Source organism: Panicum hallii, chromosome 4 (genome assembly GCF_002211085.1).
Source record: "Panicum hallii strain FIL2 chromosome 4, PHallii_v3.1, whole genome shotgun sequence".
In the NCBI taxonomy this organism is placed as follows: domain Eukaryota; kingdom Viridiplantae; phylum Streptophyta; class Magnoliopsida; order Poales; family Poaceae; genus Panicum; species Panicum hallii.
The window spans coordinates 8,406,925-8,433,148 of NC_038045.1; the positions used below are offsets into that span (position 1 = coordinate 8,406,925).

Here is a 26,224-nt window from a genome sequence, read left to right on the forward strand (position 1 = left end):
AAGTTGAATTGTCTAAAACTCGAGTGTAGAACAGGGGATAAAATACCCATGTGTCTCATACAGTCATATTGTGTCTCTAGCGGCTGTGTTCGATAATTGTGGTGCTCAAGTAGTAGCAAGGCAACAATGGTAGAAAGCCATGTTCGGTACAAGAGCTCCAAGGAAGCGCGCACTCGCCGGTGACACAGACACGACTGACTGGCATCCAGCGACTGGAAGCGATGACCGTTGACTCGTTGACCAACGGTGCCCTCTTTCCCACGTACTTGTAGAGTCGCCCACGCCCGCACTGTCGCACCCTCGCCACGTCAGCTGGCACGCCCCCACTGGCCACTCCCTTGCTCAACTGAGCTCGGCCGCTCATGTCGCGGTCGAACACCTCCTGCCTCTCTCTACTCGTCGTCTTGCTCCTCCTCCTCGCGGGCGGGTGCAGCTCCCAGCGCGCCGGCGGCGGCGGCGACCGCGAGGCGCTGCTCGCCGTCAAGAGGGAATGGGGCGGACCGTCACAGCTCGCGTCCTGGGACCCCGCCGCCAACCCCGACCACTGCAACTGGACCGGCGTCACCTGCGCCACCGGCGGCGGCGGGGTCGTCACGGGAATTACCCTGCCCCGCTTCAACCTCACCGGCTCCGTCCCGGCGCCCGTATGCTCGCTCAAGAGCCTCGCCCGCCTCGACCTCTCCTACAACAACCTCACCGGCGCCTTCCCCGCCGCCGCGCTCCACGCCTGCGCGGGGCTCAGCTTCCTCGACCTCTCCAACAACCAGTTCTCGGGGGCCCTCCCGCGCGACATCGACGGCCTCTCGCCGGCGATGGAGCACCTCAACCTCTCCGTCAATGGCTTCGACGGCGAGGTGCCTCCCGCGGTCGCGAGGCTCACGGCGCTCAAGTCCCTGCTGCTCGACACCAACCGCTTCGCGGGCGCGTACCCGGCGGCCGAGATAAGCAATCTCGCCGGGCTCAAGGTCCTCACGCTGGCCGACAACTTGTTCGCCCCAGCGCCCGTGCCCGCGGAGTTCGCCAAGCTCACCAACCTCACCTACCTCTGGATGGACAAAATGGACCTCACCGGCGAGATCCCGGAGGCCTTCTCCAGCCTCACGGAGCTTACGGTGTTCTCCTTAGCGTCGAACAAGCTCACCGGCTCGATCCCGGCGTGGGTGCTGCAGCACGCCAACCTTCAGAACATCTACTTGTACAACAACAGCCTCTCCGGCGAGCTTGCCTCAAACGTCACGGCGATGAGCTTGGTTGAGTTTGACGTGTCAACGAATCAGCTCACCGGAGAGATACCGGAAGCCTTCGGCGACCTCAAGAACCTCACCTTTCTAGCTCTTTACAGCAACAAGTTCACCGGCGCGATCCCAGCGACCGTCGGGCTGCTACCGCGGCTCAGAGACATCCGGATACAGGACAACCAGTTCTCTGGCGAGCTCCCGCCGGAACTCGGGAAGCACTCTCCGCTTGCCAACCTCGATATGGGCAACAACGACCTCTCCGGCCAGCTGCCGGAGGGGCTCTGCGCCAGTGGAACGCTCTACAACATCGACGCCTTCAACAACAGCTTCTCAGGCGAATTCCCAGCGAAGTTCGGCGACTGCGTCACGATAAACAACCTCATGCTCTCCAACAACCGCTTATCCGGCGACTTCCCGGCGAAGGTATGGTCGTTCCCGAAGCTGACCACGGTGATGATCCAGAACAACAGCTTCACTGGCACTCTGCCGTCCGAGATTTCCTCCAAGATCTCACGAATTGAGATGGGAAACAACATGTTCTCGGGATCCGTCCCGACGTCGGCAACAGGGCTGCTCACGTTCCTGGCGGAGAACAACCGGCTTGACGGGGAATTGCCGTCTGACATGAGCAAGCTCTCCAATCTTACCGATTTCTCGGTGCCCGGAAACCGGATCACTGGCTCCATTCCACCATCGATCGAACTGCTGCGGAAGCTCAATTCACTCAATTTGAGCGGCAACCAGATATCCGGCACGATACCGCCGGGGAGAATTGGGATGCTCCGGGTGCTAACGATCCTTGATCTGTCCGGCAACGAGCTCACCGGCGACATACCGTCGGACATGGGCCAGCTGCACTTCAGCTCGCTCAACATGTCACTGAACCAGTTCACCGGCGAGGTGCCGCCGTCGCTGCAGATCCCTGCTTACAGCCGGAGCTTCCTCGGCAACCATCTATGCGCCAGCGCGGCGGACTGGGGCACAAACCTCCCGGCATGCCGAGGCGGCGCCCGCGACGAGCTGTCGCGGGTCCTGATCATCCTCTTCTCGTTGCTCGGCGTCGTCGTTTTGATCGGCAGCATCGGCATCGCCTGGCTGCTCTTCCGGCGCCGGAAGGAGAGCCACGAGGTGACGGACTGGAAGGTCACGGCGTTCACCGAGCTGGACTTCGCCGAGTCGGACGTGCTCCGCGGCATCCGCGAGGAGAACGTGATCGGCAGCGGCGGGTCCGGGAAAGTGTACCGCATCCACCTCGGCGCCGGCGGCCGCGACGAGGAGAGCGGCGGCGGCCGGATGGTGGCCGTGAAGAGGATTTGGGACTCGAGGAAGGTGGACGAGAAGCTGGACAAGGAGTTCGAGTCGGAGGTGAAGGTGCTGGGCAGCATCCGGCACAACAACATTGTGAAGCTGCTCTGCTGCATCTCCAGCCAGGAGGCCAAGCTGCTGGTCTACGAGTACATGGAGAACGGCAGCCTCGACCGGTGGCTGCACCACCGGGGCCGCGAGGGCGCGCCGGCGCCGCTGGACTGGCCGACGAGGCTGGCCATTGCCGTCGACGCGGCCAAGGGGCTCAGCTACATGCACCACGGCTGCGGGCAGCCGATCGTGCACCGTGACGTCAAGTCCAGCAACATCCTGCTCGGCCCGGACTTCCAGGCCAAGATCGCCGACTTCGGGCTCGCCCGGATGCTTGCCAAGGCCGGCGAGCCGGAGTCCGTGTCGGCCATCGGCGGGACGTTCGGCTACATGCCTCCAGGTGAGAAGCGAAGCTCGAATTCATTGCGATGCCAGTTCAATTATGCGACAATCTGAGCATATATGTTGAGTTGGAGGCGAATTGTTTGCAGAATACGGGTACATGTCAAGGGTGAGCGAGAAGGTGGACGTCTACAGCTTCGGCGTCGTCCTGCTGGAGCTGGCGACAGGCAAGGTCGCCAACGACAGCGGCGCCGAGCTGTGCCTGGCGGAGTGGGCGTGGCGGCGGTACCAGGAAGGCCCTCCGTTCGACGACGTCGCCGATGTCGAGGTCCGGGACGACACGGCCTGCCTGCAGGACGTCGTGTCCGTGTTCACGCTCGGCGTGATTTGCACCGGGGAGGAACCCCAGGCGCGGCCGTCCATGAAGGATGTCCTGCACCAACTCGTACGGTGCTGCCGGGTGCCCGCAGAGGCGGAGACCTGCAGAGTGGAGTAGCAGGCTGCTAGCAGCTCATCGAGGCGCCGAATGCAGCAAGCGGCGGAGGAGCATCTTGGGCTCCGGCAGGCCAGCAAAGGGTAGGCCAGTGAGATGACAACGAGGACAGCCAGCAACTAAGGTCTACAGCGATTCAGTTGTCAGGACACTCATTACTCGCGTGTTCCAAAACTGAATCTATTCGCTTCGTCCTGTGCCATCGGTTGAGCTACGAATATGTTGATGCTTAGCGTCGATCCTAATCTTCTCGCGCTTTTCCGGCCATTTTTCGGTAATGTGAGCTTCTGATTTTGTTTAGGTATGGTAGATGCTCCTGCACTACTGATGCATCTCTTGCCTCCTTTCCAATTTTTTTTTTCAAAAAAAAAAAGGCTCCATTATGTACCGTTGTACTAACCCATTTGCGAGATAAGCATCATTAGGCACTGCATTGTTCATAGTGTCTAGCTGCTGTCAGCAAGCAGTTCGACCACAAGTGGTGGTATGGCCCCACCTGGCCGAAGGAAGAATCGATTGTGGATTTGGACAGGAAGCAGAGGCTATGATCGCGGAATTGAAAACATTCTATTGTGGAATCGAGACAATACCTCCCGTACATCGAAAGTTTTGTTGTTAGGTTGGAACGGTTCTTAAGTAACGTGGAGCAACTCCCTCCACCTAGAACATTTTCTTATCGGGTTGGAATAATTCCATATTTGCCTGGGACGTTATTTTGTGACCGGAACAATTCCTCCTGTCCGGAACATTTTGTTTATTTGATTGGAGCAGGTATTCATTTTCCTGAAACAATTCTTTGTTTGGTCAGAACAATTCTTCCTCTGGACCATTTTGGTCGTGGTGTGTGGGCTCGTCCGTCCGACGCCAATGCGTGATGACAGCAGCGCCGCGCCAGCGACCGTCAAGGCCAGCGTGTCGCGCAGGGACGCAACCCGTCCCGGCTCTCTCCTCGTCTGCATCTCCATGGCTCCATCCCATCGTCCCTCGCAGGTCGCGAGACCCGGCACTGTTAGGGTGACGCTGCAATGGCCTTTGAGGAGCCCACAACGGAACATGCTAGGCTCCTCTCGCAGCACAGCACATGAGCCCCAAAATGGACCTTAACAAAGCCAAACAGATGTTTTCAGATGAAGTGCCGGCAAGTCAAAGGAATCAGGGCACGACAGACAATGACGAGCAGATCAGTGTAAAAGGAAACACATTTTTCTATAGCACTAGCAAGCTCTCACTTCTACACATTATTGACTGAAAGATGGGTAAAATATCGCGCACGAAGGAGCAAACAAAACTGAACAAGAACCACTACCGAGAACACCTAGTCTGGAAGGCTGCGGTGCCTTGCAGGAGCCATCTGACCTAACGGAGGTATATCATACAGGGCGGGAGAAGGGAGAAGCCTGGACAGTCAAACTCGTGGGAAGCGAGAAGGGCCTCTTCGTCGAAGGAATTCGGGGATCTCCACCATGCTGCCTTCTGCGGAGGATGGGCGTCGGCCATTCTCGCCTTGGATCTGCTGGCCGCCCTTTTAGTTGCAAGCAAGTGTGATATTGGGTCAGAAGTTCCTCACTAGACTTACAAAGTCGCTAGTTATTCAACAAGAATTACCTTTGTGGTGCGATCCTCCGGTTCATCCTGCCGTTTGAATCCAGTAGCAATCAAGGTTATGCTCACCTGCGAGGAAAAAAAAGGGCATATAAATTTGACATAACATGGGCATCCCCAAGCTGCCAAAACTGCACGAGAATTATGATAAATGAGCTGTCCTATGCCCATCAGATATAGCAAAACAAACTAAGACTTACTTGACCACTCAGTGATGGGTCTATGACAGCACCAAATATCAGATTAGCATTTGGATCAACGAGGTCGTAGATTATTTCAGCAGCTGCATTTACCTGAAACAACCAAATAGTTAAAGATGGTAAGTGAAACCTGCCTGATAGAACAAACCAGTGCATAAATAAGCTGGTCATGAAAGTAATATATTATCTCTTGAAAAAAGCTATCAACATTGGACGATGAAAACATGTAAAGGTAAATGCAGGGCCTGTAATAGTGCTATAGCTATTTTCAAGAGAAGCACATCTCTTGTTAGGAAGTTCATCAAGACAATGAAGAATGGAGCTAAGCTCCATATCTAAACAAATTACGAAACATATTGGTTCCAGGAGCTTGATATGTGTAATTTTATGAAGCAGCAAGCCCTGTTGGCAAGACAGCAACTGCATATGGTGTCAAAACTTGCAAGAAGTTTTTTTCTTTCTTTGTTGGAAACAAATGTCAAATCCATGGCATTGAGTTTTTAAGGGCAATTGAAGATAGATCTAATGTCAACACTCGTAAGTTTGCCCCTTTGTGCCTCAATTTACTCTTAATTACCTAGTGGATATGTGTTTATACAGACTTCAATTTCATAAATCAATGTTAAGAGGCATATGCTACTGTCTTGGTAAAAATAAGGCGATACAAATTTTTAGCACAGCTAAGGCAAAATATATATGGTGTAAAAATCTAATACATAGTTTTTTCTATCATGTCACCTACCAACATACAAAGTAGGTCAAACCAAGTGCTGAAATCCAAGTATAATGCAGTTCAAATCTATGACACCAAACCTTCAAGAAGTTCAGCATATGCAAAGTATGGTGCACTGTGGAAACAGTGTTTCAATCAGTGCACTAGGGTATCTCAAAATTGATCAACAGGATCTCAAAAGATGCATCCATAATAAAACAGAACAGTTGAATTTTTAATGAAAAACTAACTCCTCAACCAGAAGAATCAGTTGTCAGAATGCTATCCCTTCACTACCCAATTCTATTGATCTTGTTATGTTTGCATACCCAAAAACAAAAATTCCCTGCATCCTAGTAGCAACTTTTCTGGTTAACTTTTATTCCTGTTATGTAAGATGTGTGACAGTCATATACTCATATGATAAGCTGTACAGAACAGCAACCTATAAAAACTATGGCCAGAAAATAATTCATGCTGTCAGCACAAGAACTAGAAAACAAAGGACCAAACCTCAAACAAAGTCAGGTCCATTCCCCCAGTGATATTCCATACGATGCCTGTAGCTCTTTCAATTCCAATATCTAGCAAAGGTGACTGAATGGCATTAAGAGCGGCATCTCTTGCTCTTGACTTTCCTGAAAATTTTGATTGAGGTGACAAAAACTGGTAAAAATAAAATAAAATTACCTATACTTTCTGTAAAGCAGAAAACTCCACACCATAGCAGCGCAACCAAAACTCAACGCTTTCTTTTAGCATCAGATAACCAAGAAGATAGGAATATACAGGTATTAATTTTCTGTATTAACTCACGATAACAATCTATCAGTGGAAGAAAGTCGTTGGTCCTATTTATGCCGTGAGGAACATAACAATTCTGAAGCTATACAAAACCAGCAGATATGATAACAAGTACAAGCTCTACGTTTATCTCATTATCACCATAATACCAAGCAGTCTCTTTTTTCTGCAAAATATGTGAGTTCAATTTGCAGAAAGAATGGAGCCGGATCATGCACTACTACAGTACAACCTATGGAATGCATATTAATAGAAGAAAAAAATATGCCAAATATAATACCTGTAGCAGTCCCTATACCCATCAAAGATGACCCTGCATTTTGCATGATGGCACGCACATCAGCAAAATCAACATTAACCAATCCAGGAACCTGAAAAGATTAGAACCAGTATTTTTTTTCATAATTAGATATCTTGTAAATGTGTAAATGCACTATTTTGACTTTCGGTTGTGTAAAAAGCAACTTGGTGATAAATTGAATATCAACAGCATATTACCGTAATGATATCAGATATGCCACGAATGCCTTGTCGAAGGATATCATCAGCCAAATTGAATGCTTCTGTTACAGGAGTATTTGGAGAAACAGCAGATAACAACTTGTCATTTGGGATGACAATTAGGGTGTCCACACTATTCCGCAAAGCTGCTATTCCTTCCTGTGCTTGAACTGCCCGCCGCCTCCCCTCAAATGAGAAAGGCGTAGTAACAATACCAACAGTAAGTATACCCATGGACTTGGCAATTCCAGCAATTACAGGAGCACCTCCAGTTCCAGTCCCTCCACCCATTCCAGCCTGCAATTTGGGGATGAAAAGAGTATTATCAATTCCCAGTGTGTTATCAATTCAGATGCCAAGCCAGCTACAGGATAGAACTTACCGTCACAAAAACCATGTCAGCACCATAAAGTGCTTCCTGTATGGATTCACTGCTTTCCTTTGCTGCATTCATCCCAATATCAGGGTTTCCCCCCGCACCCAAACCTCGAGTCAGCTCCTGCCCAATCTGCAACCTATTGTGGGGAAGCACAGGAGACATTCTTATCGCCTGCACATCAGTGTTCACGACCCAAAACTCAACACCATGCATAGAGCTCTCAATCATCCTGTTGACAGCATTTGAACCCCCACCTCCAACTCCAACAACCTTGATCTTGGCCTCATTATAATCATTCCGGTCTGGTGGCACTCCCAGCCCCTCTAACGGGCTTCCATCAGAAGCACCTTTCAATGGGTCCACGACCTCAACATTCTTCTCACCACGAAGCAGAGACACCTCTGGATGAAGGTCAAGGAACGAGTCTTTCTTCTTGAAAGAGTTGGCACTGCGGGGGCTTGCACAGCACCGGAAGTGACATTGACCCAAAGCTCGAGTACTTCTGACAAATACCTTACCAGATGTATCCTTGCAGCTTGCAACTTCGTTTCCCCAGTTAGAAGATGGTGGACTGAGCTGTGTGAAGCATGGTAACTGTGTAGCCATCTTAAGAAGTTAATGGTCAGGCTATCAATGCACTTCTCCTGTGAGTACCCAATGGCCTCAAAATTCAACTTATCAGCTGCTCATATCTACAGTCAATTGGACAAAGAATTAGGGAAGTACCAAACACCGGAAAAGGGAAAAGAAATGAATGCAATCAATCTATGTATAAAATCTTGCAAGTAGGGATATTTACATAATAACAATAAAGAAAAGCGAGGTGAATTGCACAACAGCAAGGACACCTGGGTTATATGCAGGAACATGAGAGTCGCCCTGTGACATTGGCATAACTAACATGAAGAAGGTGCTAAAGGGACATGACTAATACAGGTTTGCAAAGCCCCCAAGCCTATGGCCTCACCACAGCTGACCGCTCAAACCTCAAAGGTCAAAATTCACAACTCTAATAGTCCAACACTCCATCCTAAATGCCTCACTGATGCCGAACAAACAACGAAGCGGTAGTAGTAAATCAGAGTGTTGTGCAGCAATTTCATAATTTTGTAATGCAGTTCTCGTCAATTGCAGGGAACAGTTCCAAAGGCGATTTCGAAGCTGACAAATTATTGCAAAAATCAATCATTAACCAAGGATAGACATTTGATTTACCCTTGCACACATGCTCATAGTGAGATCCCCACAAGAAGCACAACCGCTACGGGTTGTGCTACTGACAAGTGATAACGCAAGGTGATGTCACATTCAGCCGTTCGTCCACACCAAGCGGGCATGACAGCGAAAACGAATCCAAAACGGAGAAGAATGACGAGCAAGCAGCAGCCACTCCGCTCGGAGCTCACGACCCGTGACATCACCTCCCTCCCGTGCCCAAGTCTCCCTCTCGCCAGGCAGCCGACAGCATGTATCTACTACAGAGCAGGCGCGAGCAGGGGTCGAACTGCTGATCCAGCCGCATAGACCGGGCTGGTAAATCACACACGCTCACAGATGCGCTGCTCCCCTATACCCCCCCAACGCGCGGCGCCAGAATCCCATGGGAACGGCGCGGAAGGTGGAGCCGGCGCTCCAGCCCCGCCCCCCAAGCCCGGCAGATCCGGCCGGCCCTGGGCTCATCTGGTCCCCTTCCCAACAAATGCATTCAAGGCTAGAGCTCACAGGGAGCACAAAACGGGGCGGCGAAGATTGTACTCACCACGAGCGATCCCGGCCGGCGCGACCAACTCGATTCGGCACGCACGCCGCGCTGCGGAGCAGGATCGGCAGCTCGGGGGGTGGCGGATTTGGGGACGAATCGACGGGGGCGGCCGCCTTATCGCCAAAAGGGTTTTGGGCTTTTGTTCCCAGGCGAGGTGGTGGTGGAGTGCGTGGAGTGGAATCGGGAATCTCTCTCCTGTTCTCGCTGCGGGGGTGGCGGCTTCCCCTAAACCCACGGTCCGTCGTCGCCTGCAGAGCTGGCAGCCGCTTTCGCCTCTCGGTTTCAACTTCCACGCAACAAATCAGATGGGGACGGACACCGCCGTCCTTTTCCTTCAAAAAGGGCTCAATTAAAAAGGAGTATATAGCGTTAATAAAAAGAAACATTTTAAGAATTGAGAAAATACAAAAGTTCAAAATAAATTTTTGAACAAACAAAAATCTTCCAAAAATTAGAGTATCCCGTTCAGATATTGTCGTTCCAAGGAGTGACGAATTTTAGAAACAAATGTACGAGTGTAATTGCATGGCCGCTTTTTCACCAAATTCATCCCATGGCCGCGAGCGACATTTGGCAAAATTGCTTTTCTGGTGAACAAAAATTTTCATGTGTACAAAGAAAATCAAAGATTTTGTCAGATTTTTTTCTTATTATAAGGCCAGCCACTAGTGAAATCTAAGTACATAAGTAGATATTTACATGCGTGCAATCACACACAGCCTACTCCTTTAAAGTGCCTCCAAGAAATAGCAGTGTTTTTTTTCCCTAAATTACTTCATATGACAACTAGGTAAGGCAAACTACGTAAGAGTTTTGTACGGCATATATTAACATATAAGAATACTAGATGGCTACTTGCATTAGGAAAAATGTATTTGCTCCCTCGAACCATTATAATTATACATATAAACTCCCAAGCTTCTCCTACTTTAAATTCCATTTTACTCCTTGATATTCAAAATAGTTGGCTTCACCTCATAAGTCATAACAAATCTTGTACTTTTGTTTCTCCTCACACGAGTTGCGCATTTTTAGGACCAAATTCTGTGGAAAGAATATTGAGCATAAAAGGGTACACCGTACACGCACACCTCATGCTTGAACATGGTACTAGCAGTAGCAAGCAACAGAAGCAGGCCAACCAATAACCGGGTGCCAGGCAGCTGCGGCCCACGGACAGCGAGAGCGGTTGGGCGTATTCGCGCTTTCCCGCTTTGGCTGGTTGCCCTCGGAAGCGCATGGCCCCAAAACCGCATGGTCCAGGGCTTGCAGCTTCACACTGAGCGGTCCGCGCCTCGCGGTCGTGTGGGGCGCGTCGGCCGCCCAGGGAGCAGGCCGCCATCGTGAGGCCGCAGCAAGATGGGCGGTTGTATTGTATGTAACGGGCCTTAATTTTTTCTATGGAGTTTGGGGTTGAGATGAACAGCATTAAACATTTAGCAATTACTTACTCCATTCTAAAATATAGATCGTTTTAACTACTTTTTTTATAGATTTTGATATGCATCAAGACATAATTTACACCTAAGTACATAGCAATTACTATAAATCTAAAAAACAAAATAACCTAAATTTCAGAACGGTGGGAGTAAGAACATTAAACTATTGAAGCTGCACATCAAAGCAACAATATACCGTTAGGCACCGAAGAACATTAATGTATCATGATCTTTCTAATTTACCACCACTACATCTCGTAATTGAACTTTGAGGTACCAATATCTGTTCACAAAAAATAAAATACAAATACTAGAAGGAAGCAAATGATGTGCACATTGCATGTCAGCTTCGGGAAAAGATATTTTTGGGTGGTTTCAAAGGCTGTTTTTCATTTTTTGAGAATTTTGAAAATTTCGGATCGAACTAAAATTTTTAAAATTAAATCATTTTAATCAAAAAATATGAAAGAAGTATCAATTTTTTTAAACAAAATGTAAGCTAACAATTGGTGCTATATTTTGAGCTATTTGAATCCTATTTAATAAAAAAATAATAGATGCAGGTACATGCAAAATAACACTAGAAACATGAATAAATTAGATCCAAATAACTGATAGTTAGGTTTCCAACATATAGGTTACATTTTTAGTAAAATATTGGTACTTTTCATATTTTTCTAATTTTGAATGAAATATTTAGAGTTTTTAAATTTAAACTGGAATTTTAAAATTCTAAAAAAAATGCAAAACCATCTTTGAAACCACCCAAGGGATCAAATATGTCCGGTTTGAACAGTTGGATATCGTACAATATTCGTTTTTATAGTTGTAGGTCGAAAAATCAAACTTTCATGGTGGGTAGAGGTTGTAAAGTGGATTTTTTCTATTTTATTTTAGCTTTACTAAAAAAAAGTCTTATTAGATTCAAGCATGAGAACGTTCGTTCATTACTATTATTTTGGGTGTGCCACATATAAGATTGGAGTTAATATCAAATGAATGTTATAAGGTGATTATATGAGAATATGATGATGAGAAAATGGGAATAAATTCTCCATTTGACCTCAGCCATGGAATTCAGAGGTGAAGAAGATGATATATATATATATATATATATATATATATATTGTGGTTGCATCATTAATCACTTTAATTAGGCGTGTACTATTTATAAAGGTCATTAATTTTAGAGTTACCAATTTGCAATGTGGACCGACAGAGTTGCCATCCTTGGATTTATTTTTCAAAATACGTGCTTGAAACTGTTAAAACTGAATGGCTGGGTACATCTGCACGGTCGAAGATATGTTTGTTTTACTAAAATAAATAGGAAAACAATTGGTTTTGGTTGACTCAATGCAATGCTGCTATGACAAACCCCCATAATTTGATTGCATTCTAAAATCAACCGCATAACTAAATTACTAGCTGACTTCATTCTTAAGTCCAGTTTCTTTCGGTACGGGTGGCCAATAGACACCTACCTTGTTCCATGCCACTGACAACCATGGGCAGCAGAACACTACTTCACCACCACTAAAAAGAGGCACGAGTATGCTGTATCACACGGCCGATTGAATCATACAAACAAATACGATGCGAATGCAACAAGCTCCTAGGCTCTCAGATCACGACCTCGTCTTGAATGGCACGTAGGTCTTGAGCGAGTCGAGCACGCCCTGCACGGAGGCGGCGCAGGCGGCAACGGTGACGAGGAAGCAGACGAAGCTGAGGCTCTGCAGCGCCGCCCACTTGGCGCTGAACCGCCGCACCTGGCGCTGCCGGATGTACATCTCGACGGGGAAGAAAACGGTGAGCGGCCAGAAGGCGATGCTGCCGAGGATGCCCAGGATGCTGTTGAAGAAAGGCATCAGGATGGCCAGCAGCGTGATGACGGCCACGAACGCCGTGCGCCACACGATCCGGAACACGTTGAGGCGCGCGGCGCCGTACTCGCGGGTGGACCCCGGGCAGCACGCCGCCGCGGCGCCCTCCACCGCGGCGAAGAGCGGCTGGCAGAACACCTGGAAGCCGCCGACGAGGTGCACGACGATGCAGGCGTTGGCGAAGTCGACGAGCCAGAAGGGCTCGTAGAAGCCGAAGCCGGTGAGGATGTTCCCCGACGCGGCGTTGCCGAACGCCGAGTACCCCAGGCACCCGCACAGCATGTAGAAGGACGTCGTGACGGAGATGCCCATAGACGTGGCCCGCCGCATCGTCTCGTTCTCCGCCGGCGGCGACCGCAGCGTGTCCTGGATCTCGATGAGGATGATGGCGTACGAGTAGGCGAAGGCCACGTTGCCGAGGGCCTGGAACGCCATCCACACCTTCTGCGCCGAGGCCACGTCCACCCCGACCTGCGTGCCGGTCAGAGTCGTCTTCCCCAGGGGGCCCGAGATGGTCTGCGCCAGGGAGAGGCCCACGGCGATGATAGAGTAGCAGAAGGACATGACGGCGGCGATGATGGAGAGCCACCAGAGCTTGTGGAAGTTGGGGAGCTGGCTGAAGACCACCTGCACCACGCCGAAGCCGATGATGAAGGCGCTCGTGTTCTGGCTGCAGTCCGCGTCGTGCCCGTGCCAGTGGAAGCAGTTGGACTTGTTGATGGCCCTGCGTACGTGCAAACATCCAGTTGAGATGAAAGTCAACAAGGCAGGCAACAATGTCGATCAGATGGTCTGGTCAATCGCAATTCGCAGCAGCAAGATTATGAGAAGGAAGAAGGGACTCACGCAGCACTGATGGAGGCTGTGATGGTGTAGCCGATGCCGGTGCCGAACATGTTGGCGTACTGGCAGAAGCCGCAGAACCAGACGTACCACCCGCCTGCGTTTGCACATCTCGTATTGTGTTACTGCCATGCTGTCGTCAGAACCATCGGATCAGGGGCACGTACGCACCTAGGTTGGACTTGACGGCCTCGGTGTAGGTGTAGTTGCGCTTGCCGGTGACGGGGTCGCCGACGCGGTAGCAGTCGGCGAGGAGGCCGCAGGTGTAGAGGGTGATGACCGCGAAGAGCACCAGGGTCACCGGCCCCGTCACCCACCCCAGCTGCGCCATCGCCCACGCCAGCGACAGCACGCCGGAACCGATCACCGCCGTGATGATGTGCGCCGTCGCCGTCCATACCGTCCCTGGAGCATTAATACAGTGATGATGTTGTAAAATTCGTCCAGGAGAATTGGCAAAGAGAATTAAAGATTTGAAAGTTTGGGCGAGGGGCAGAATTTGCGTACGTATAGAAAATTAAAGAGTTCACAAGTGGTCCAAATTCATCCCACTAAGAAAAAGTTTGATCGGTCCAACTTCTTATATACAAGCACAAATTGGCAGATCTTTCTAATATTTTGATTTGGTCTTGTTTGTTTGGGTTTTTGATACTTTTGGGCTCCTAGTTTTTGAATACCTAAAAAATTATATACCCCTAAAAGCCAAAAGCTAAAAACCACACAGCAGAGGTATACTTCTGCCTTCTGCCTGTTGCGGGCATTTGGCTTTTGGCCAATGTTTCAAAATTATCTAGAAACTTAAACAGGGCCGTATAGAAGTTAGATTGATAATTTGTATACCACATTTCATTTAAGAGTTATTAATTTAGTAACCACTAGTACTTTTAAAAGTGTACTTTCAAGTCTTTTTAAAGGTCTATCGATATCACATCAGCCATTATAACCCCCTCTCACTAATATAATATAGCAGTTCAAGTACTAAGTTGTAACATATTCCATATCTTCCTATTTCTAAAGTACCCAATATTTCCACTAGATATTTTAGTTTGGTCCAACATGTATTACCGGCGGGTGGACTCGAAGCGTATATAATGAGAACCAAACGACAAAATAACAACACTATATTGTAACCTAAATAGATTGAATATAATAAGAACATGAAAACCCAACAAAACCATCGAAGAAAAAAAATTAGCCTAGAACTTTAGCAGCGTCACCGTGCCGAGGCCTCGTGCAATCCTTTTACTACTCACGCTTGTCACATAGCGCTCTTGGCTTGACGATAGCATGCGGCTAGGGTGCTACACGGCGCAGCTAGGTCTGCGGCTAGGGCGTGAGCTCACGCATCGGTGACACAATAACAAAGGTCAGCTAAGGGTGAGGAGACACAATAACAGCAAGGGTCGGCGAGAGGTGCGGGCACATAATATTTACAATATACATGATATTGGACCATAATAACACATATGCATCTTACTATTACTAATGGAGGCTCCTTTGAAGTCTCCACGTGAAGCAACCTAAGATTCTAGATAGACACTTTAAAAAAATAGAGAAATTTTTATAAAAATCAGAAACATCCAGCCATCAATCAACTCAAATCATAATAGTCATCGAATCTGTTATATTTTCTAATAAATTACTTACCTCTGCTATTATAAAAATAGACTAAAGTAACCCTCTAAATATATATCTAAATTACTGTGCGGATAGATGGTTTGCCCGACATGAAGCACCTATATTTGGCCCGACACAAGCACGGCTAGGCACGGTGGCCTCCATGCCCAGCCCACTAGCTCATGCCGGGCGTGGGCTGCCACCCCAGCACGCCAGGCGGCACGAGCCCGGCACGACTAGAAGAGCCAGCCCGTTACCCTCCGCCCCATATAAATGAAGCAAAAACCCTAGCAGTTAGACTCCTCGCTCCTACCCCGCCACCACTTGCCTCTCGCTCTCAACCTCTCTGCCTCCGACGCCCACCTCTCTCTCTCTCGCACCACCGCTGTCACCTTTCTCACCCTCGGAGCTCCTCCCCTCTGCCGCCGGCGCTGCTCCCCCTCTCCTCTCCTCCGTCATGGGTGCTGCTCCCCTCCCCCTCTCCTCAACCGCCGGCGCCACTCCCCCCTCCTCTCCTCCGTCGCCGGTGCCGCTCCCCCCTCCTCACCTCCGTCGTCGGCGCCGCTCCCCGTCTCCTATACTCCACCGAGCCGCCGCTTCCCTCACTTGTGGGGTGTGGGCTAGCACGGCACGCGCAATGTGCCCGTGCTTCATAGGCTAGCCCAGCACGAAATAGGCCCTTGGGCTTGTGCATGGGTCAAGGACGTGACACGACGGGAGGCCTGACATGGCCCGTTAGCATGGTCGTGCCAGGTGTGGCCCGATCAATTCATGCCTGGGCCCGTGCCGGGCGACCCGAATGACCATCTATAGGTGGAGCACATTATTGTTGGAGATGCCCTTGCCTAATTGGACAGGCAACACATGCATGTGTACGCGCACTCAATCGGGGGTCCAAACAAAACAACAGTCGTCGTCGTCGACGCATGCGTCAAATGGACTCGTAACAGAACGATCAGAACGGACAAAGGACAAATGCAACGAAAGAAAAACGGAACCTTCTCAACCCCCTTTCCCTTTCGGCGCGCGCCATGCAAAAAGCAGTCGGGCGTGTACGCAGATACTGCAGGGACCAACCTGAGCTGCCGTGGGCGAGGATCGGCGAGAAAGCTACGGGAAACCATCGAAAAGGATAGCCGCGCTAAGCTCGCGATTGCGACGAGTCGACGTGCAGCGCCGCCGTTGGGCCGGTTTGGCGGCACTCATTCAATTGAGGGCTAGAGAGATCGAGATGGTGGGGGAGCTCGGGCGCCGCCGCCGCCGCGGCTTCTGCATCGTATCCGCCGTTCCTTTTCTTCTCGTCTGGTAACCTACTGGTAGCTGGTAAAGCTAGCAGCCTACTACTTCTTCCTCCATGACCCTGGGAAGCTGTGCCTGGTTTCATGGAGATGGAGGGAAGGGGAACATCCCTAGTCCGTCGGGCTACTTCCATTTCCATGGCATGCAGAGGGCTGGCCGGGAAGCTAGCGATGCTATTCCGGTGGTATTCAATGCCAAGATAGCCTAAATAAATGTACTGAGAAGAAAACCATGCATCCTAATCTCTTGGGGCCCTGCCACTTGGGTTAGTAATTAACCTGCTGATGGTTGTACACAGCACAGTCGAATTAGCACATCATTTTCCTAGTGAGAAAATATATAGAGGATCGTCATTTAGATAATCTATTTATATTGCACTCATATATCTTTTCAGCTAGAGCAAAGTTTAAGGCGATGAGGAAAGACGTGCAATCCGCTTATGATTCGAGAGTACTTCTGAATGAGCCGACCTCCTGCTTCTAATAACCCCTAGTGTTGGAGCTGTGTATCATTCAGCAGGATGATGATGCGGCAAACATCAGGGAGGAACTTGTGTGTGAACATAGCTAGCCTAGGATACATGGCGGAAGAAAAACTTTAAGACCGCAATGAAAATTTCTCATCAGAGGGCCAACCATGATGAATGATTTTCCTAATCTAAAGCCAGGATATGTGGCAAATTTAGCAGTAAGTAGGATCATACATTTAGGTGAAAGGGAACATTGCTGTTGCATATAAGGCAACAGGTAATTCTGTTCATGCAAGAACATATTATAGGAAAGGAAAGAGTACAAGTGAAATCGGTTACCACACAATCCGATCCTAGCTCTCCCTCGCTCCTATTTTTGGTAGCTTTAAATGACCAAGTGCGTGAAGTGCTGGTTCTTGCCCGATCATGTGCACGCAGGGCGCCAGTGAGGAAGGCACACACGATTATTATCTCCCCTCTTTAGCTAACAGAATCGAGGTTGGTTCAGTGCATGAAGATTATTCTACAAATTTTAGTGTGTTCAAAAGATTTTGATCCAGGCCTCCACAAACAAACAACAGCTAGCAATCTTATATACCTATCCCCTTACTAGTCTAGTGTCAGAGACTAGCTATACATTCCATGGCTCCTTTTCTTCTGAAATGAATCATAACATGCTGGCAAATTTAGTCATTTAGAAATAAATGCTTGGTTTAACACTAGTAGTGTAGTACTAGCTAGGTGCTGCGATACTCCATGGATCGAAGAGACGATGATGGACACACGCTTTTAATCCCGTGGGGATTTGGGTCGCCCGGCCCCTTTAATGTCTCGTCTACAGATATCCTCACAGCCCGCGGCCGAATCACGAAGCGTCACCCCGATCGGTCCCCAGACCGACGAAAAATTCAGTTTCCGCCATAGCTACTGCTACTAGGCATGCATGTTCAGAAATTATCCCCCGTATTTTCCCCCATGGCGAGGAAACTATTCATTCCCCCAACAACATCTATCCACGTCAAGAACGAATTGATTAATATTAAACCAGGATTTTGCGCAGAAATCGACGGGCGGGGAGGAAGCTATGCAGGCAAGCAGGATTTCATGCAGCATGTCGACCGTCGTACATGGTTAGTAGAAGGGAGATATGGTTTCTGTGGCGCGCGGCGTACCTGACCTCCGCTCCTTGCCGTCGTCGTCGCGGTCGCCGCGGACGCGGGGAAGGGTGGCCAGGGGGTGCTCCAGCTCCATGGCTCCGAAGCGCGGCCGCCCTCCTCCCATCGTTCACACCCTCCCAGATCAATCTCTGTCTCTCTAGCTGTCTCTCACGCAAGCAACAAGCGCACTTAGGCTAATCACTGCGCGCGCCGGCACGACGACGACGCACGAATCGGCGGTGGCGCAAGGGCTCTCCTCCCTCGATCTCCCGTGCTCGCTCGCTGAATCGCTCGATGTGACGATGGCGGGCAGAGGCAGAGGCAGCAAAGAGTGTCCGCCGAGCGCGGTGGTGGCTCTGGAGAGGGAATAGGGGACGGGGAGCCACTGAATGGCGCTATATATAGCTGAAGAAGAGGCCGCCAAGCTCACCGAGGAGCGCCACGTTACAGCGAGGGGAGAAGTGAAGGGTCGAAAAGCCGAAAGTGAAACCCCACTTGGTTGACGTTTCACACTTTTTAGTCATAGTTATTAGAACCAGATGGATTATTGAACCGCTCAGCAGCTCGGATCGATGGTTCATTGGTCCAACCGGTTGAACCACCGGTTCAAAACGGTTCAATTAGAATTAAGTTTTCTAGTATATCACAAGCTGCAATACGGTGTAGCGGTAGTTACTCCGCTCAGAACACCCCAACCTGGGTTTGAACCCCTCTCCTACCCATTTTTGCACATAATTTCCAACCAGTGCACCCTTCCCCACGTTTCACCTTGCCCAGCGGTCCAAACCGCAGCCCGGAAGCCTGGTTTTATATCGGTTTTTCCTTGAAACCAGACGGTTCAAGCAGTTTCTTCCGGTTCGGTTGCGCAGCCGATCTTTTACGTGTACCGAACCGGCGGGGCTCTGGTTCCTGGTTCAACCGGCCGATCCGATCCGGTCTGGTCCTAATAACTATACTTTTAATACCATGCATAATCATAACTCGGTTACATGTATCTACTTTCTAGTAAAATTTTACCTATTTATAAAACGAGTAACACTTTTACTAGTGTTTTTTTATGTCAATCGGAACCATGGAGAACCGGTGCACCGGGCGCAAAGCAGCAAAGCTGTAGGAAATTAAAACCATCACCGTACCCGCAAGTTAGGATCAAAACCAACCGAAACTCGAATTCCTCCAAAAGAACCGTTTAAAAACCAATAACAAAATAGTCGATTTCATCCCTCAACTTTTTTGAAAAGCTCAAATTAATCCTTCAACTATCAAAAAGGCCAATTTAATCTTCAAACTTTTTATTGGAGCCTAATTTCAACTCTGGTGTGATGTGGTATGTCAAGTCGTTCCAAAGTGCATGTAAAGTTCTCGGTATATTATCAGTGCAACACACGTATCAATTTAAGTGCTATATTAACCCATAATTCATTAATATATCAAAAATAATTTATTGTTGATCTTATGTCTATGAATAAAAGGTTTATAGTTTTATTTAATTGTACATTCTAATTAACTATTGTGCCATATTTTTTAGAGACATTGAACATGAGGAAAAATTAGAGGTTAAAGAGTTTATTTATATCTACTGACTTATCTTTAGGTCACCTATTGTTGACTAGGCATGCCAATATGGTATCCCACATAGGACTAGGGATGAAATTGAGTCCAAATAGAAAGTTTAAGGATTAGATTGGCCAATTTCATAGTTGAGGGATGAATTTAAATCTGAGATAAAAGTTGAGGGATCAACTCGGTTATTTTGCCAAAACTAATCCTTACTACCCACCCATTAGAACGACTTGAACTGTCGAAAACCCACACCACCAATGGAACTGTGCGCACATGTACGTGGAAGCGAAAATGACCGCAACATGCATCCTAGCACACCTAAAGCATAAAAGAGGTATAAGTGTGGTTCGAACGCATGACCTACATTTCCATGAAGAAATCTCACCACTTGAGTTACTGAGTGTTTGCGACTAAGGAGCACAATGAACGCTCACACATAGAGATGTAAACAGGACGGATATCACTGATATTATATTTATTTTCATATTTTCTGTCAGATTCGGATTCGAACATAGGTAGACTCAGATACATATACGAATGCGGATTGCTTCGGTTACGAATACGAATAGATGTGTACCGAATACGGAGCGAACCGGATGCGGTTACTATCAGATACAGATATTTCTTCGGATATCGAGTAAAGGCAACATTTATTCATATCATACGTGTTGTAACATTCGAACACCCTACGAGTCCAAATTTTAACTAGATTATGCTTAACGAAAAAAATTAACAAACACTTGCATAACATTTCTAACTTACTACGTAGATGAGAGATATTCGATCACATGACATTCTAACTTGCAATATAGGTTAGATTAGAGACACTCAATTAACAACATTATAACTTATTACATTGATGATACTTCACAAGCACTCGAATCAATTCACCTGTTCAAGGAGGCCAGATTCAAACTAAAATCATGCTTGATTAACTAAATTAACAAAAGATGACATACCATTTTGGGCACTCAATTACATGATATTGACATACATGCAAAAATATGTAGAAGCGGTCAAATTATTGCTAGAGTTCGAGCTATTATACAATATTGAATGCTTTAAAAAATATGGAATAAGTCTATTTTTTATTGTTGAATTATTATCAGAGTTCGAGTTTAATTCTCAAACTAGGAATAAACAAGATTCAACTCTAATATAGTACCAATAGATATATTATATTTTTTAAAAAAATTTGGTACTAATTTATATTTTTTTGATTAGAAATGAATTAGTTATAAATTCTAAGAGATTAAATCAGATTTTTATTAATGTATATATTGGGAATAATACAACTATCCGAATCTAGTATCCGAACTGACTATTCAAATTATCTGACCGGATATCCGATATCCGCCGGATATTGATCATATTGTATCCGAATCCGATATCTGATTTAAATATTCGATATCCGATCTGATATCCGGAACAGTATCCGGATATCCGAAAAATACTATCCGAATTGATATCCGCCCCTCTCGATCGGACGGTCGGTCGGAAATATCCGTACCATTTACATCCCTACTCACACGACAATATAATTAGTACTTGAATAGAGGAAAATATGTTAAGTCAAAATTCTATTAATTTCCCAGCAAATGTGTAGAAATCCATTGAGTGCAATGAAAATATATTGGTAGAAATAAAAAAACCATCCATTAGTGTAAAAACAATTAACATTTTACTGTACCAATAATATATGGGGATTTTGCTTTTTGATAATGGAAAAGTTCCGGCTTCAGACCCTTTCACAGAAGGGGCATCAGTCCTCAATTATTACAAGCACACTCAAAGTTTAAAACATATAACTGTTCAAAATTATTGCCAATACGTGAAATAAATGACCATCCGTGGGACGCGAGGGACTCCATGGCTCTTGACTCTAACCATTGACACGCCTTGACAAGCTCCTCCTTTCCATCATCAGTGCGCTGCAACAGAGGTTTACAGGCATTTTGCTAGTTCTATATATTAGGTCCAACGGATCATTTGACGAGAACGGTCATTTCATGCGATGATTGCCTAGGGCAGGCGGCAGGCAGCAGGCGAAGGTGCATGAGATGAGTTTCCGCAGTTTTCGGACTTCAACAGTGCACTGTCTATGAGACCGGGTATCTACTTGGAGAACTGTTTATTTGGTTCAAATATAATGAACTATTCAAGACCAGCTTGACTATACTTTGGCTTCCTTGAAGAATTGTTAGAAAATGTCTCAATAATTCAAATATATTGAATAACAATTCAAATGTCACACAAAAAAATTACATGAAAATTTCCTTGCTAATTGTTTCATTAGGTCAAAAAATTGTGTAATCAAGTCATTTGTGAATTATGCGCAAGAAAAAAATAAAATTATAAGTGCTTCAGTGACTCTTATAGGGCCCTTCTTCATTGTATCTATGCAATGTACAATTACATTATACTTGTGACTCTTAATTATACGAGACAAGTCTAATCTACATCATATCCTAGAGGTGTGAACTTGTCACTGAGTATGATCTTTTTCCAAACCAAACTCAAAAACCAAAAATCATGCACCCCTCTAATCTAACATAAAAGCAAGACAAACTACACCCCCCTCTCCTCTATACAACATGATTTTTTTTTTGCCACGTCTTTGCCATATTACCCATATGGTGCCCACCTGTAAGCCTCATCTCTCCGTCTCCCTCTCCCTCTCTCTCCAACAAAACAAAATTCAAGATGTTGAACAAAAAGAAGCCAATAGACATGATTGGCCGCACCCACATGAGGTGGTAGTGGTGTAGCGAGACGGCGCCATGGAGATAAATATTGCTACACTCTATTAAGCTTTAGGGCTAGCAGGTGAGCACTGCTGGCCCTTCCTTCCACTCTCTCACTCCTTTCTTCCTCTCTCTCCCTCTATGCTGGCCCACCCTCAAGCGCCACCGTCTGCTGAACTCCGCCAACGTGCTTCATGACCAGTGAAGCTTCGTCGTCACCCATGACTCCACCTAGACGCCCGCTAGCCATACAGGGGCGGCGGCAGGGGTATGCCTTTATACCTTGGCATACCATGATTTGAGAGAAAAAGTTAATAAATATACATATTTATACATATCTTATACATTCAGCCCACGAAGGAACAAAACCCACTAGCCCAGCAAGGAAGAAACTTGCTATTTTGTAATATTTTCAATTATTCATGTTTAGAACTTGTACTTTGGTTATTATTATGGATTTGTTATGGCCCTTATAACTTATTGTCCATTATATTACGTATTTGTTTCCAAAATTTTTTTATATGTGGCATACCCAGCCGCAAAATCGAACCTTTTTATGTGCTTGTGCACGTAAGCGAAATTGGGTATTGCTTAGCAAACATTGAGTACTTTTTAGCTGCTCTAATTGGATAAATTTTACAGCGCCTATGTGCGGCTATATATTATCCCCATATAAATTAGCTGATCTTGTGGCTAACCTGCATGATCTGCTCCTATGCTCATCCTCATATTATCATCACAAAAACACCATGCCACCCAACCCACAGTCGCAGCTTCCTAGACACCCCCAACAAGCTCGACCAGCACGTGATGAGCATCTTCTTTACAAGCTCGTAGACCAGGTTCACGGCGGCGTACTCCATCACGACCTGGTCTGGAAGGGCACGTAGGTCTTGAGCGAGTCGCGCACCCCTTGCACGGATGCGGCGCCGGCGGCGACGGTGATGATGAAGCAGAAGAAGCTGAGGGTCTGCAGCGCCAGCCACGTGCCGCTGAACCGCGGGATCTCCCGCTGCCTGATGTACATCTCGACGGGGAAGAAGACGGTGAGCGGCCAGAAGGCGATGCTGCCGAGGATGCCGAGGATGCTGTTGAAGAAGGGCAGCAGGACGGCGCCGAGGGTGATGAGGGCCACGAACAGCGTGCGCCACACCAGGCGGAACACGTTGACGCTGCCGTGCTCCTGCTTGGAGCCGGGCCACCGACTCGCGACGCCGGCCTCCACCACCGCGAACAGCGGCTGCAGGAACACCTGGAAGCCACCCACAAGGTGGAGCACGATGCACACGTTGGCGAAGTCCACCAGCCAGTAGGGCTCGTAGAAGCCGGCGAGGATGTTCCCCGGCGCGCCGTTGCCGAACGCCGAGTAGCCCAGGCAGCCGCACATCAGGTAGAACGCCGTCGTCGTCACCACGCCCAGGATCGACGCCTGCCGCATCGTCTTGTTCTCGGCCGGCGGAGATCGCAGCGTGTCCTGCACGGTACCCGGCCGGCCGTCATCACAAAGTTGCTGCCTTTCATACACAGAGCTTCTTGCGGTGGCCAAATAGTTTTGCTCACCTGGATTTCAATGAGGATTATGGTGTAAGAGTAGGCAAACGCGATATTTCCAAGAGCCTGGAACGTCAACCATGTCTTCTGCGTTGCGTCAGCGACATCCACTCCGACCTGCGTGCCATACAGCGTCGTCTTCCCCGTAGGGCCTGGTAGATTGAACACACAAAGAATGAGTGGTATCCAGTTTCACTTAAACATTTGTGAACCGAGATGTTTTTCCAAGCATGTATGTGAACTATTGCCGGTGTATATGGCACCTGAGATGGTCTGGCCAAGGGCGAGGCCGACGGCGATGGTGGCGTAGGAGAAGGACATGACGGCAGCGATGACGGAGAGCCACCAGAGCTCGTGGAAGTTGGGGAGCTGGCTGAAGATGACCTGCACCACTCCGAAGGCGACGATGTAGGCGCTCGTGTTCTGGGTGCAGTCAGCTTCGTGCCCGTGCCAGTGGAAGCAGTTCGACTTGAGGATAGACCTGCCATCCAACCAGACATCACCAGTTGACCGATCGATCAGTCATGCAGACCAGGAAGCTGGACGTGTCATTTGGTTGGGTTGATCAATCAGCACAAGTCCAGGGACCTACGCGGCGCTGGCGGACGCTGTGATGGTGTAGCCGATGCCGGTGCCGAACATGTTGGCATACTGGCAGACGCCGCAGAAAAAGACATACCCCCCGCCTGCACGTACACAGAAGAGAGGAATGGAGTTCTTGCAGTGTCAGTTACATCCATCTCTGAATGAGAAGTTCACATACAATTGCTGATCTGCATGATGCCTCTGTTTAATTTTGTCATTTCGAATTTGCAAGTGTTGATTCGAGTAGCACGCAGTAGCAGACTAGCAGTACCTAGGTAGGACTCGACGGCCTCGGTGTAGGTGTAGTTGCGCTTGCCGGTGGCAGGGTCGCCGACGCGGTAGCAGTCGGAGAGGAGGCAGCAGGTGTAGTAGGTGATGGCCGCGAAGAGCAGCAGGATCACCGGCCCGGCCACCCACCCCAGCTGGGCCATCGCCCAGGCCAGCGACAGCACGCCGGAACCGATCACCGCCGTGATGATGTGCGCCGCCGCCGTCCATACAGTACCTGCGCCATAAAGCATATACAAAACCAACGCAAGCTGTAGATTTCGCGAGGGAAAGCATTCATGAGCTATTTCTATTCTCTCCTCTGTTGTTGCAGTGCAGAAGGGAAACAAACATGTGTACTTTCTGTGGAAATTGAAGTACAGTTGAGAAAAATGAGAATTGTTAAATGGCATGCCGCAACAATGCCAATAAGTTGCCTCCGTTACACGAGGCATGCGAATTCAGTTGCCCCATCCCATGTTTGTTCGTCAAACATCTAGGCCGGAATTCCGGAACACAAGAACCCCAGACTCGACATCACAGAGGCTGCAGGTTAATTTGTTACCTGTCCTCTTCTCCTTGCCGTCGTCGTCAACCTCGCCGTGGCCGCTGTGGGTCTGCATGTCGATGTCCATGGCTCCGCCGCTCATCCCCTTCCACTACACCCCCCGCGCGTGCCCGCCCGCAGCAGGATACTGCGCTTAATTGGTTCCCTCCCTCAAGGGCATGCAGGACAGCAGGACGTGTGTGCTCCGCGGGCGGTGCCGGCCGGCCAGTGGACGGGAGAGGGAATAGGGGGAAGCTATATATAGGCAGGTGGGCGCCGGCGAGGGAGCGAGGGAACGAGCGCCACGCTACCGATGGAAAATGAGCGCAGCGGCGTGGGGGTGGGAGGTGAAATTTGGGCGTGGAGCGACCGCAGGTTGACGCATGTCATGCCTTGCTCCCCCGTCTTTCGCGGTCGCGAAGCCGGAGATGGAGAAGAAAGCCGTGCGTGGCCGTGAGGCCAGAGAGCCGGAACAAATGAGATGCACGTTTATATCGACAAAGAGAGCTTTATCGATTTTTCAAGAACATTACACCGTCAAGTTGGTACAAAATCTTTAAAATACTCTAGATTTGTGTATAACTAGATGCACACGCCCTATAAATTAATTAGCATGATTCAAAAATGCTAATGACAATTAGACTCCACTACCATCACTGTCCTTGGGTAAAAGACTACTCCGTCACCCGTGCCAATAGATATTATGATGCCATAATAATCGAGTCATGTGGAGCTGATCTCTACAGAATAGCCTCAGTATATGGTTGAGAAAATAGCCACCAACATGTAGCCAGGAGGAGAGTAATTAATTTTCTTTAAAAAAATCATTTCTATGTAGGCATGTAGCCAAAACCACCAACATGTAGCT

At 48.3% G+C, this 26,224-nt stretch overlaps 4 protein-coding genes across 4 annotated transcripts; 1 reads left to right on the forward strand and 3 right to left on the reverse strand.

Annotated features, from left to right (window-relative positions):
- Positions 1–230: 230 nt before the first annotated feature.
- On the forward strand, positions 231–4,221 carry LOC112888925 (LRR receptor-like serine/threonine-protein kinase HSL2). The gene is made up of 2 exons (XM_025955320.1): positions 231–2,994; positions 3,086–4,221. Exons 1-2 carry the CDS (start codon positions 363–365, stop codon positions 3,430–3,432), a joined length of 2,979 nt encoding a protein of 992 aa, XP_025811105.1. The 5' UTR covers positions 231–362; the 3' UTR covers positions 3,433–4,221.
- A 314-nt stretch (positions 4,222–4,535) lies between these two features.
- LOC112888926 (cell division protein FtsZ homolog 2-1, chloroplastic-like) lies at positions 4,536–9,612 on the reverse strand. Its single transcript, XM_025955321.1, has 8 exons — positions 9,387–9,612; positions 7,631–8,319; positions 7,246–7,545; positions 7,028–7,118; positions 6,457–6,581; positions 5,232–5,324; positions 5,035–5,100; positions 4,536–4,951 (listed from the first exon to the last, which is right to left on the reverse strand). Exons 2-8 carry the CDS (start codon positions 8,231–8,233, stop codon positions 4,835–4,837), a joined length of 1,395 nt encoding a protein of 464 aa, XP_025811106.1. The 5' UTR covers positions 8,234–8,319; positions 9,387–9,612; the 3' UTR covers positions 4,536–4,834.
- Positions 9,613–12,456: 2,844 nt separating this feature from the next.
- LOC112888927 (amino acid permease 1-like) lies at positions 12,457–18,193 on the reverse strand. Its single transcript, XM_025955322.1, has 4 exons — positions 18,115–18,193; positions 13,729–13,962; positions 13,561–13,654; positions 12,457–13,438 (listed from the first exon to the last, which is right to left on the reverse strand). Exons 1-4 carry the CDS (start codon positions 18,191–18,193, stop codon positions 12,457–12,459), a joined length of 1,389 nt encoding a protein of 462 aa, XP_025811107.1.
- A 4,905-nt stretch (positions 18,194–23,098) lies between these two features.
- Positions 23,099–25,459, reverse strand: LOC112890313 (amino acid permease 1-like). The gene is made up of 6 exons (XM_025957224.1): positions 25,375–25,459; positions 24,814–25,047; positions 24,550–24,643; positions 24,221–24,438; positions 23,967–24,109; positions 23,099–23,880 (listed from the first exon to the last, which is right to left on the reverse strand). The coding sequence occupies exons 1-6, from the start codon at positions 25,457–25,459 to the stop codon at positions 23,269–23,271; spliced, it is 1,386 nt and encodes a 461-aa protein (XP_025813009.1). The 3' UTR covers positions 23,099–23,268.
- Positions 25,460–26,224: the final 765 nt, after the last annotated feature.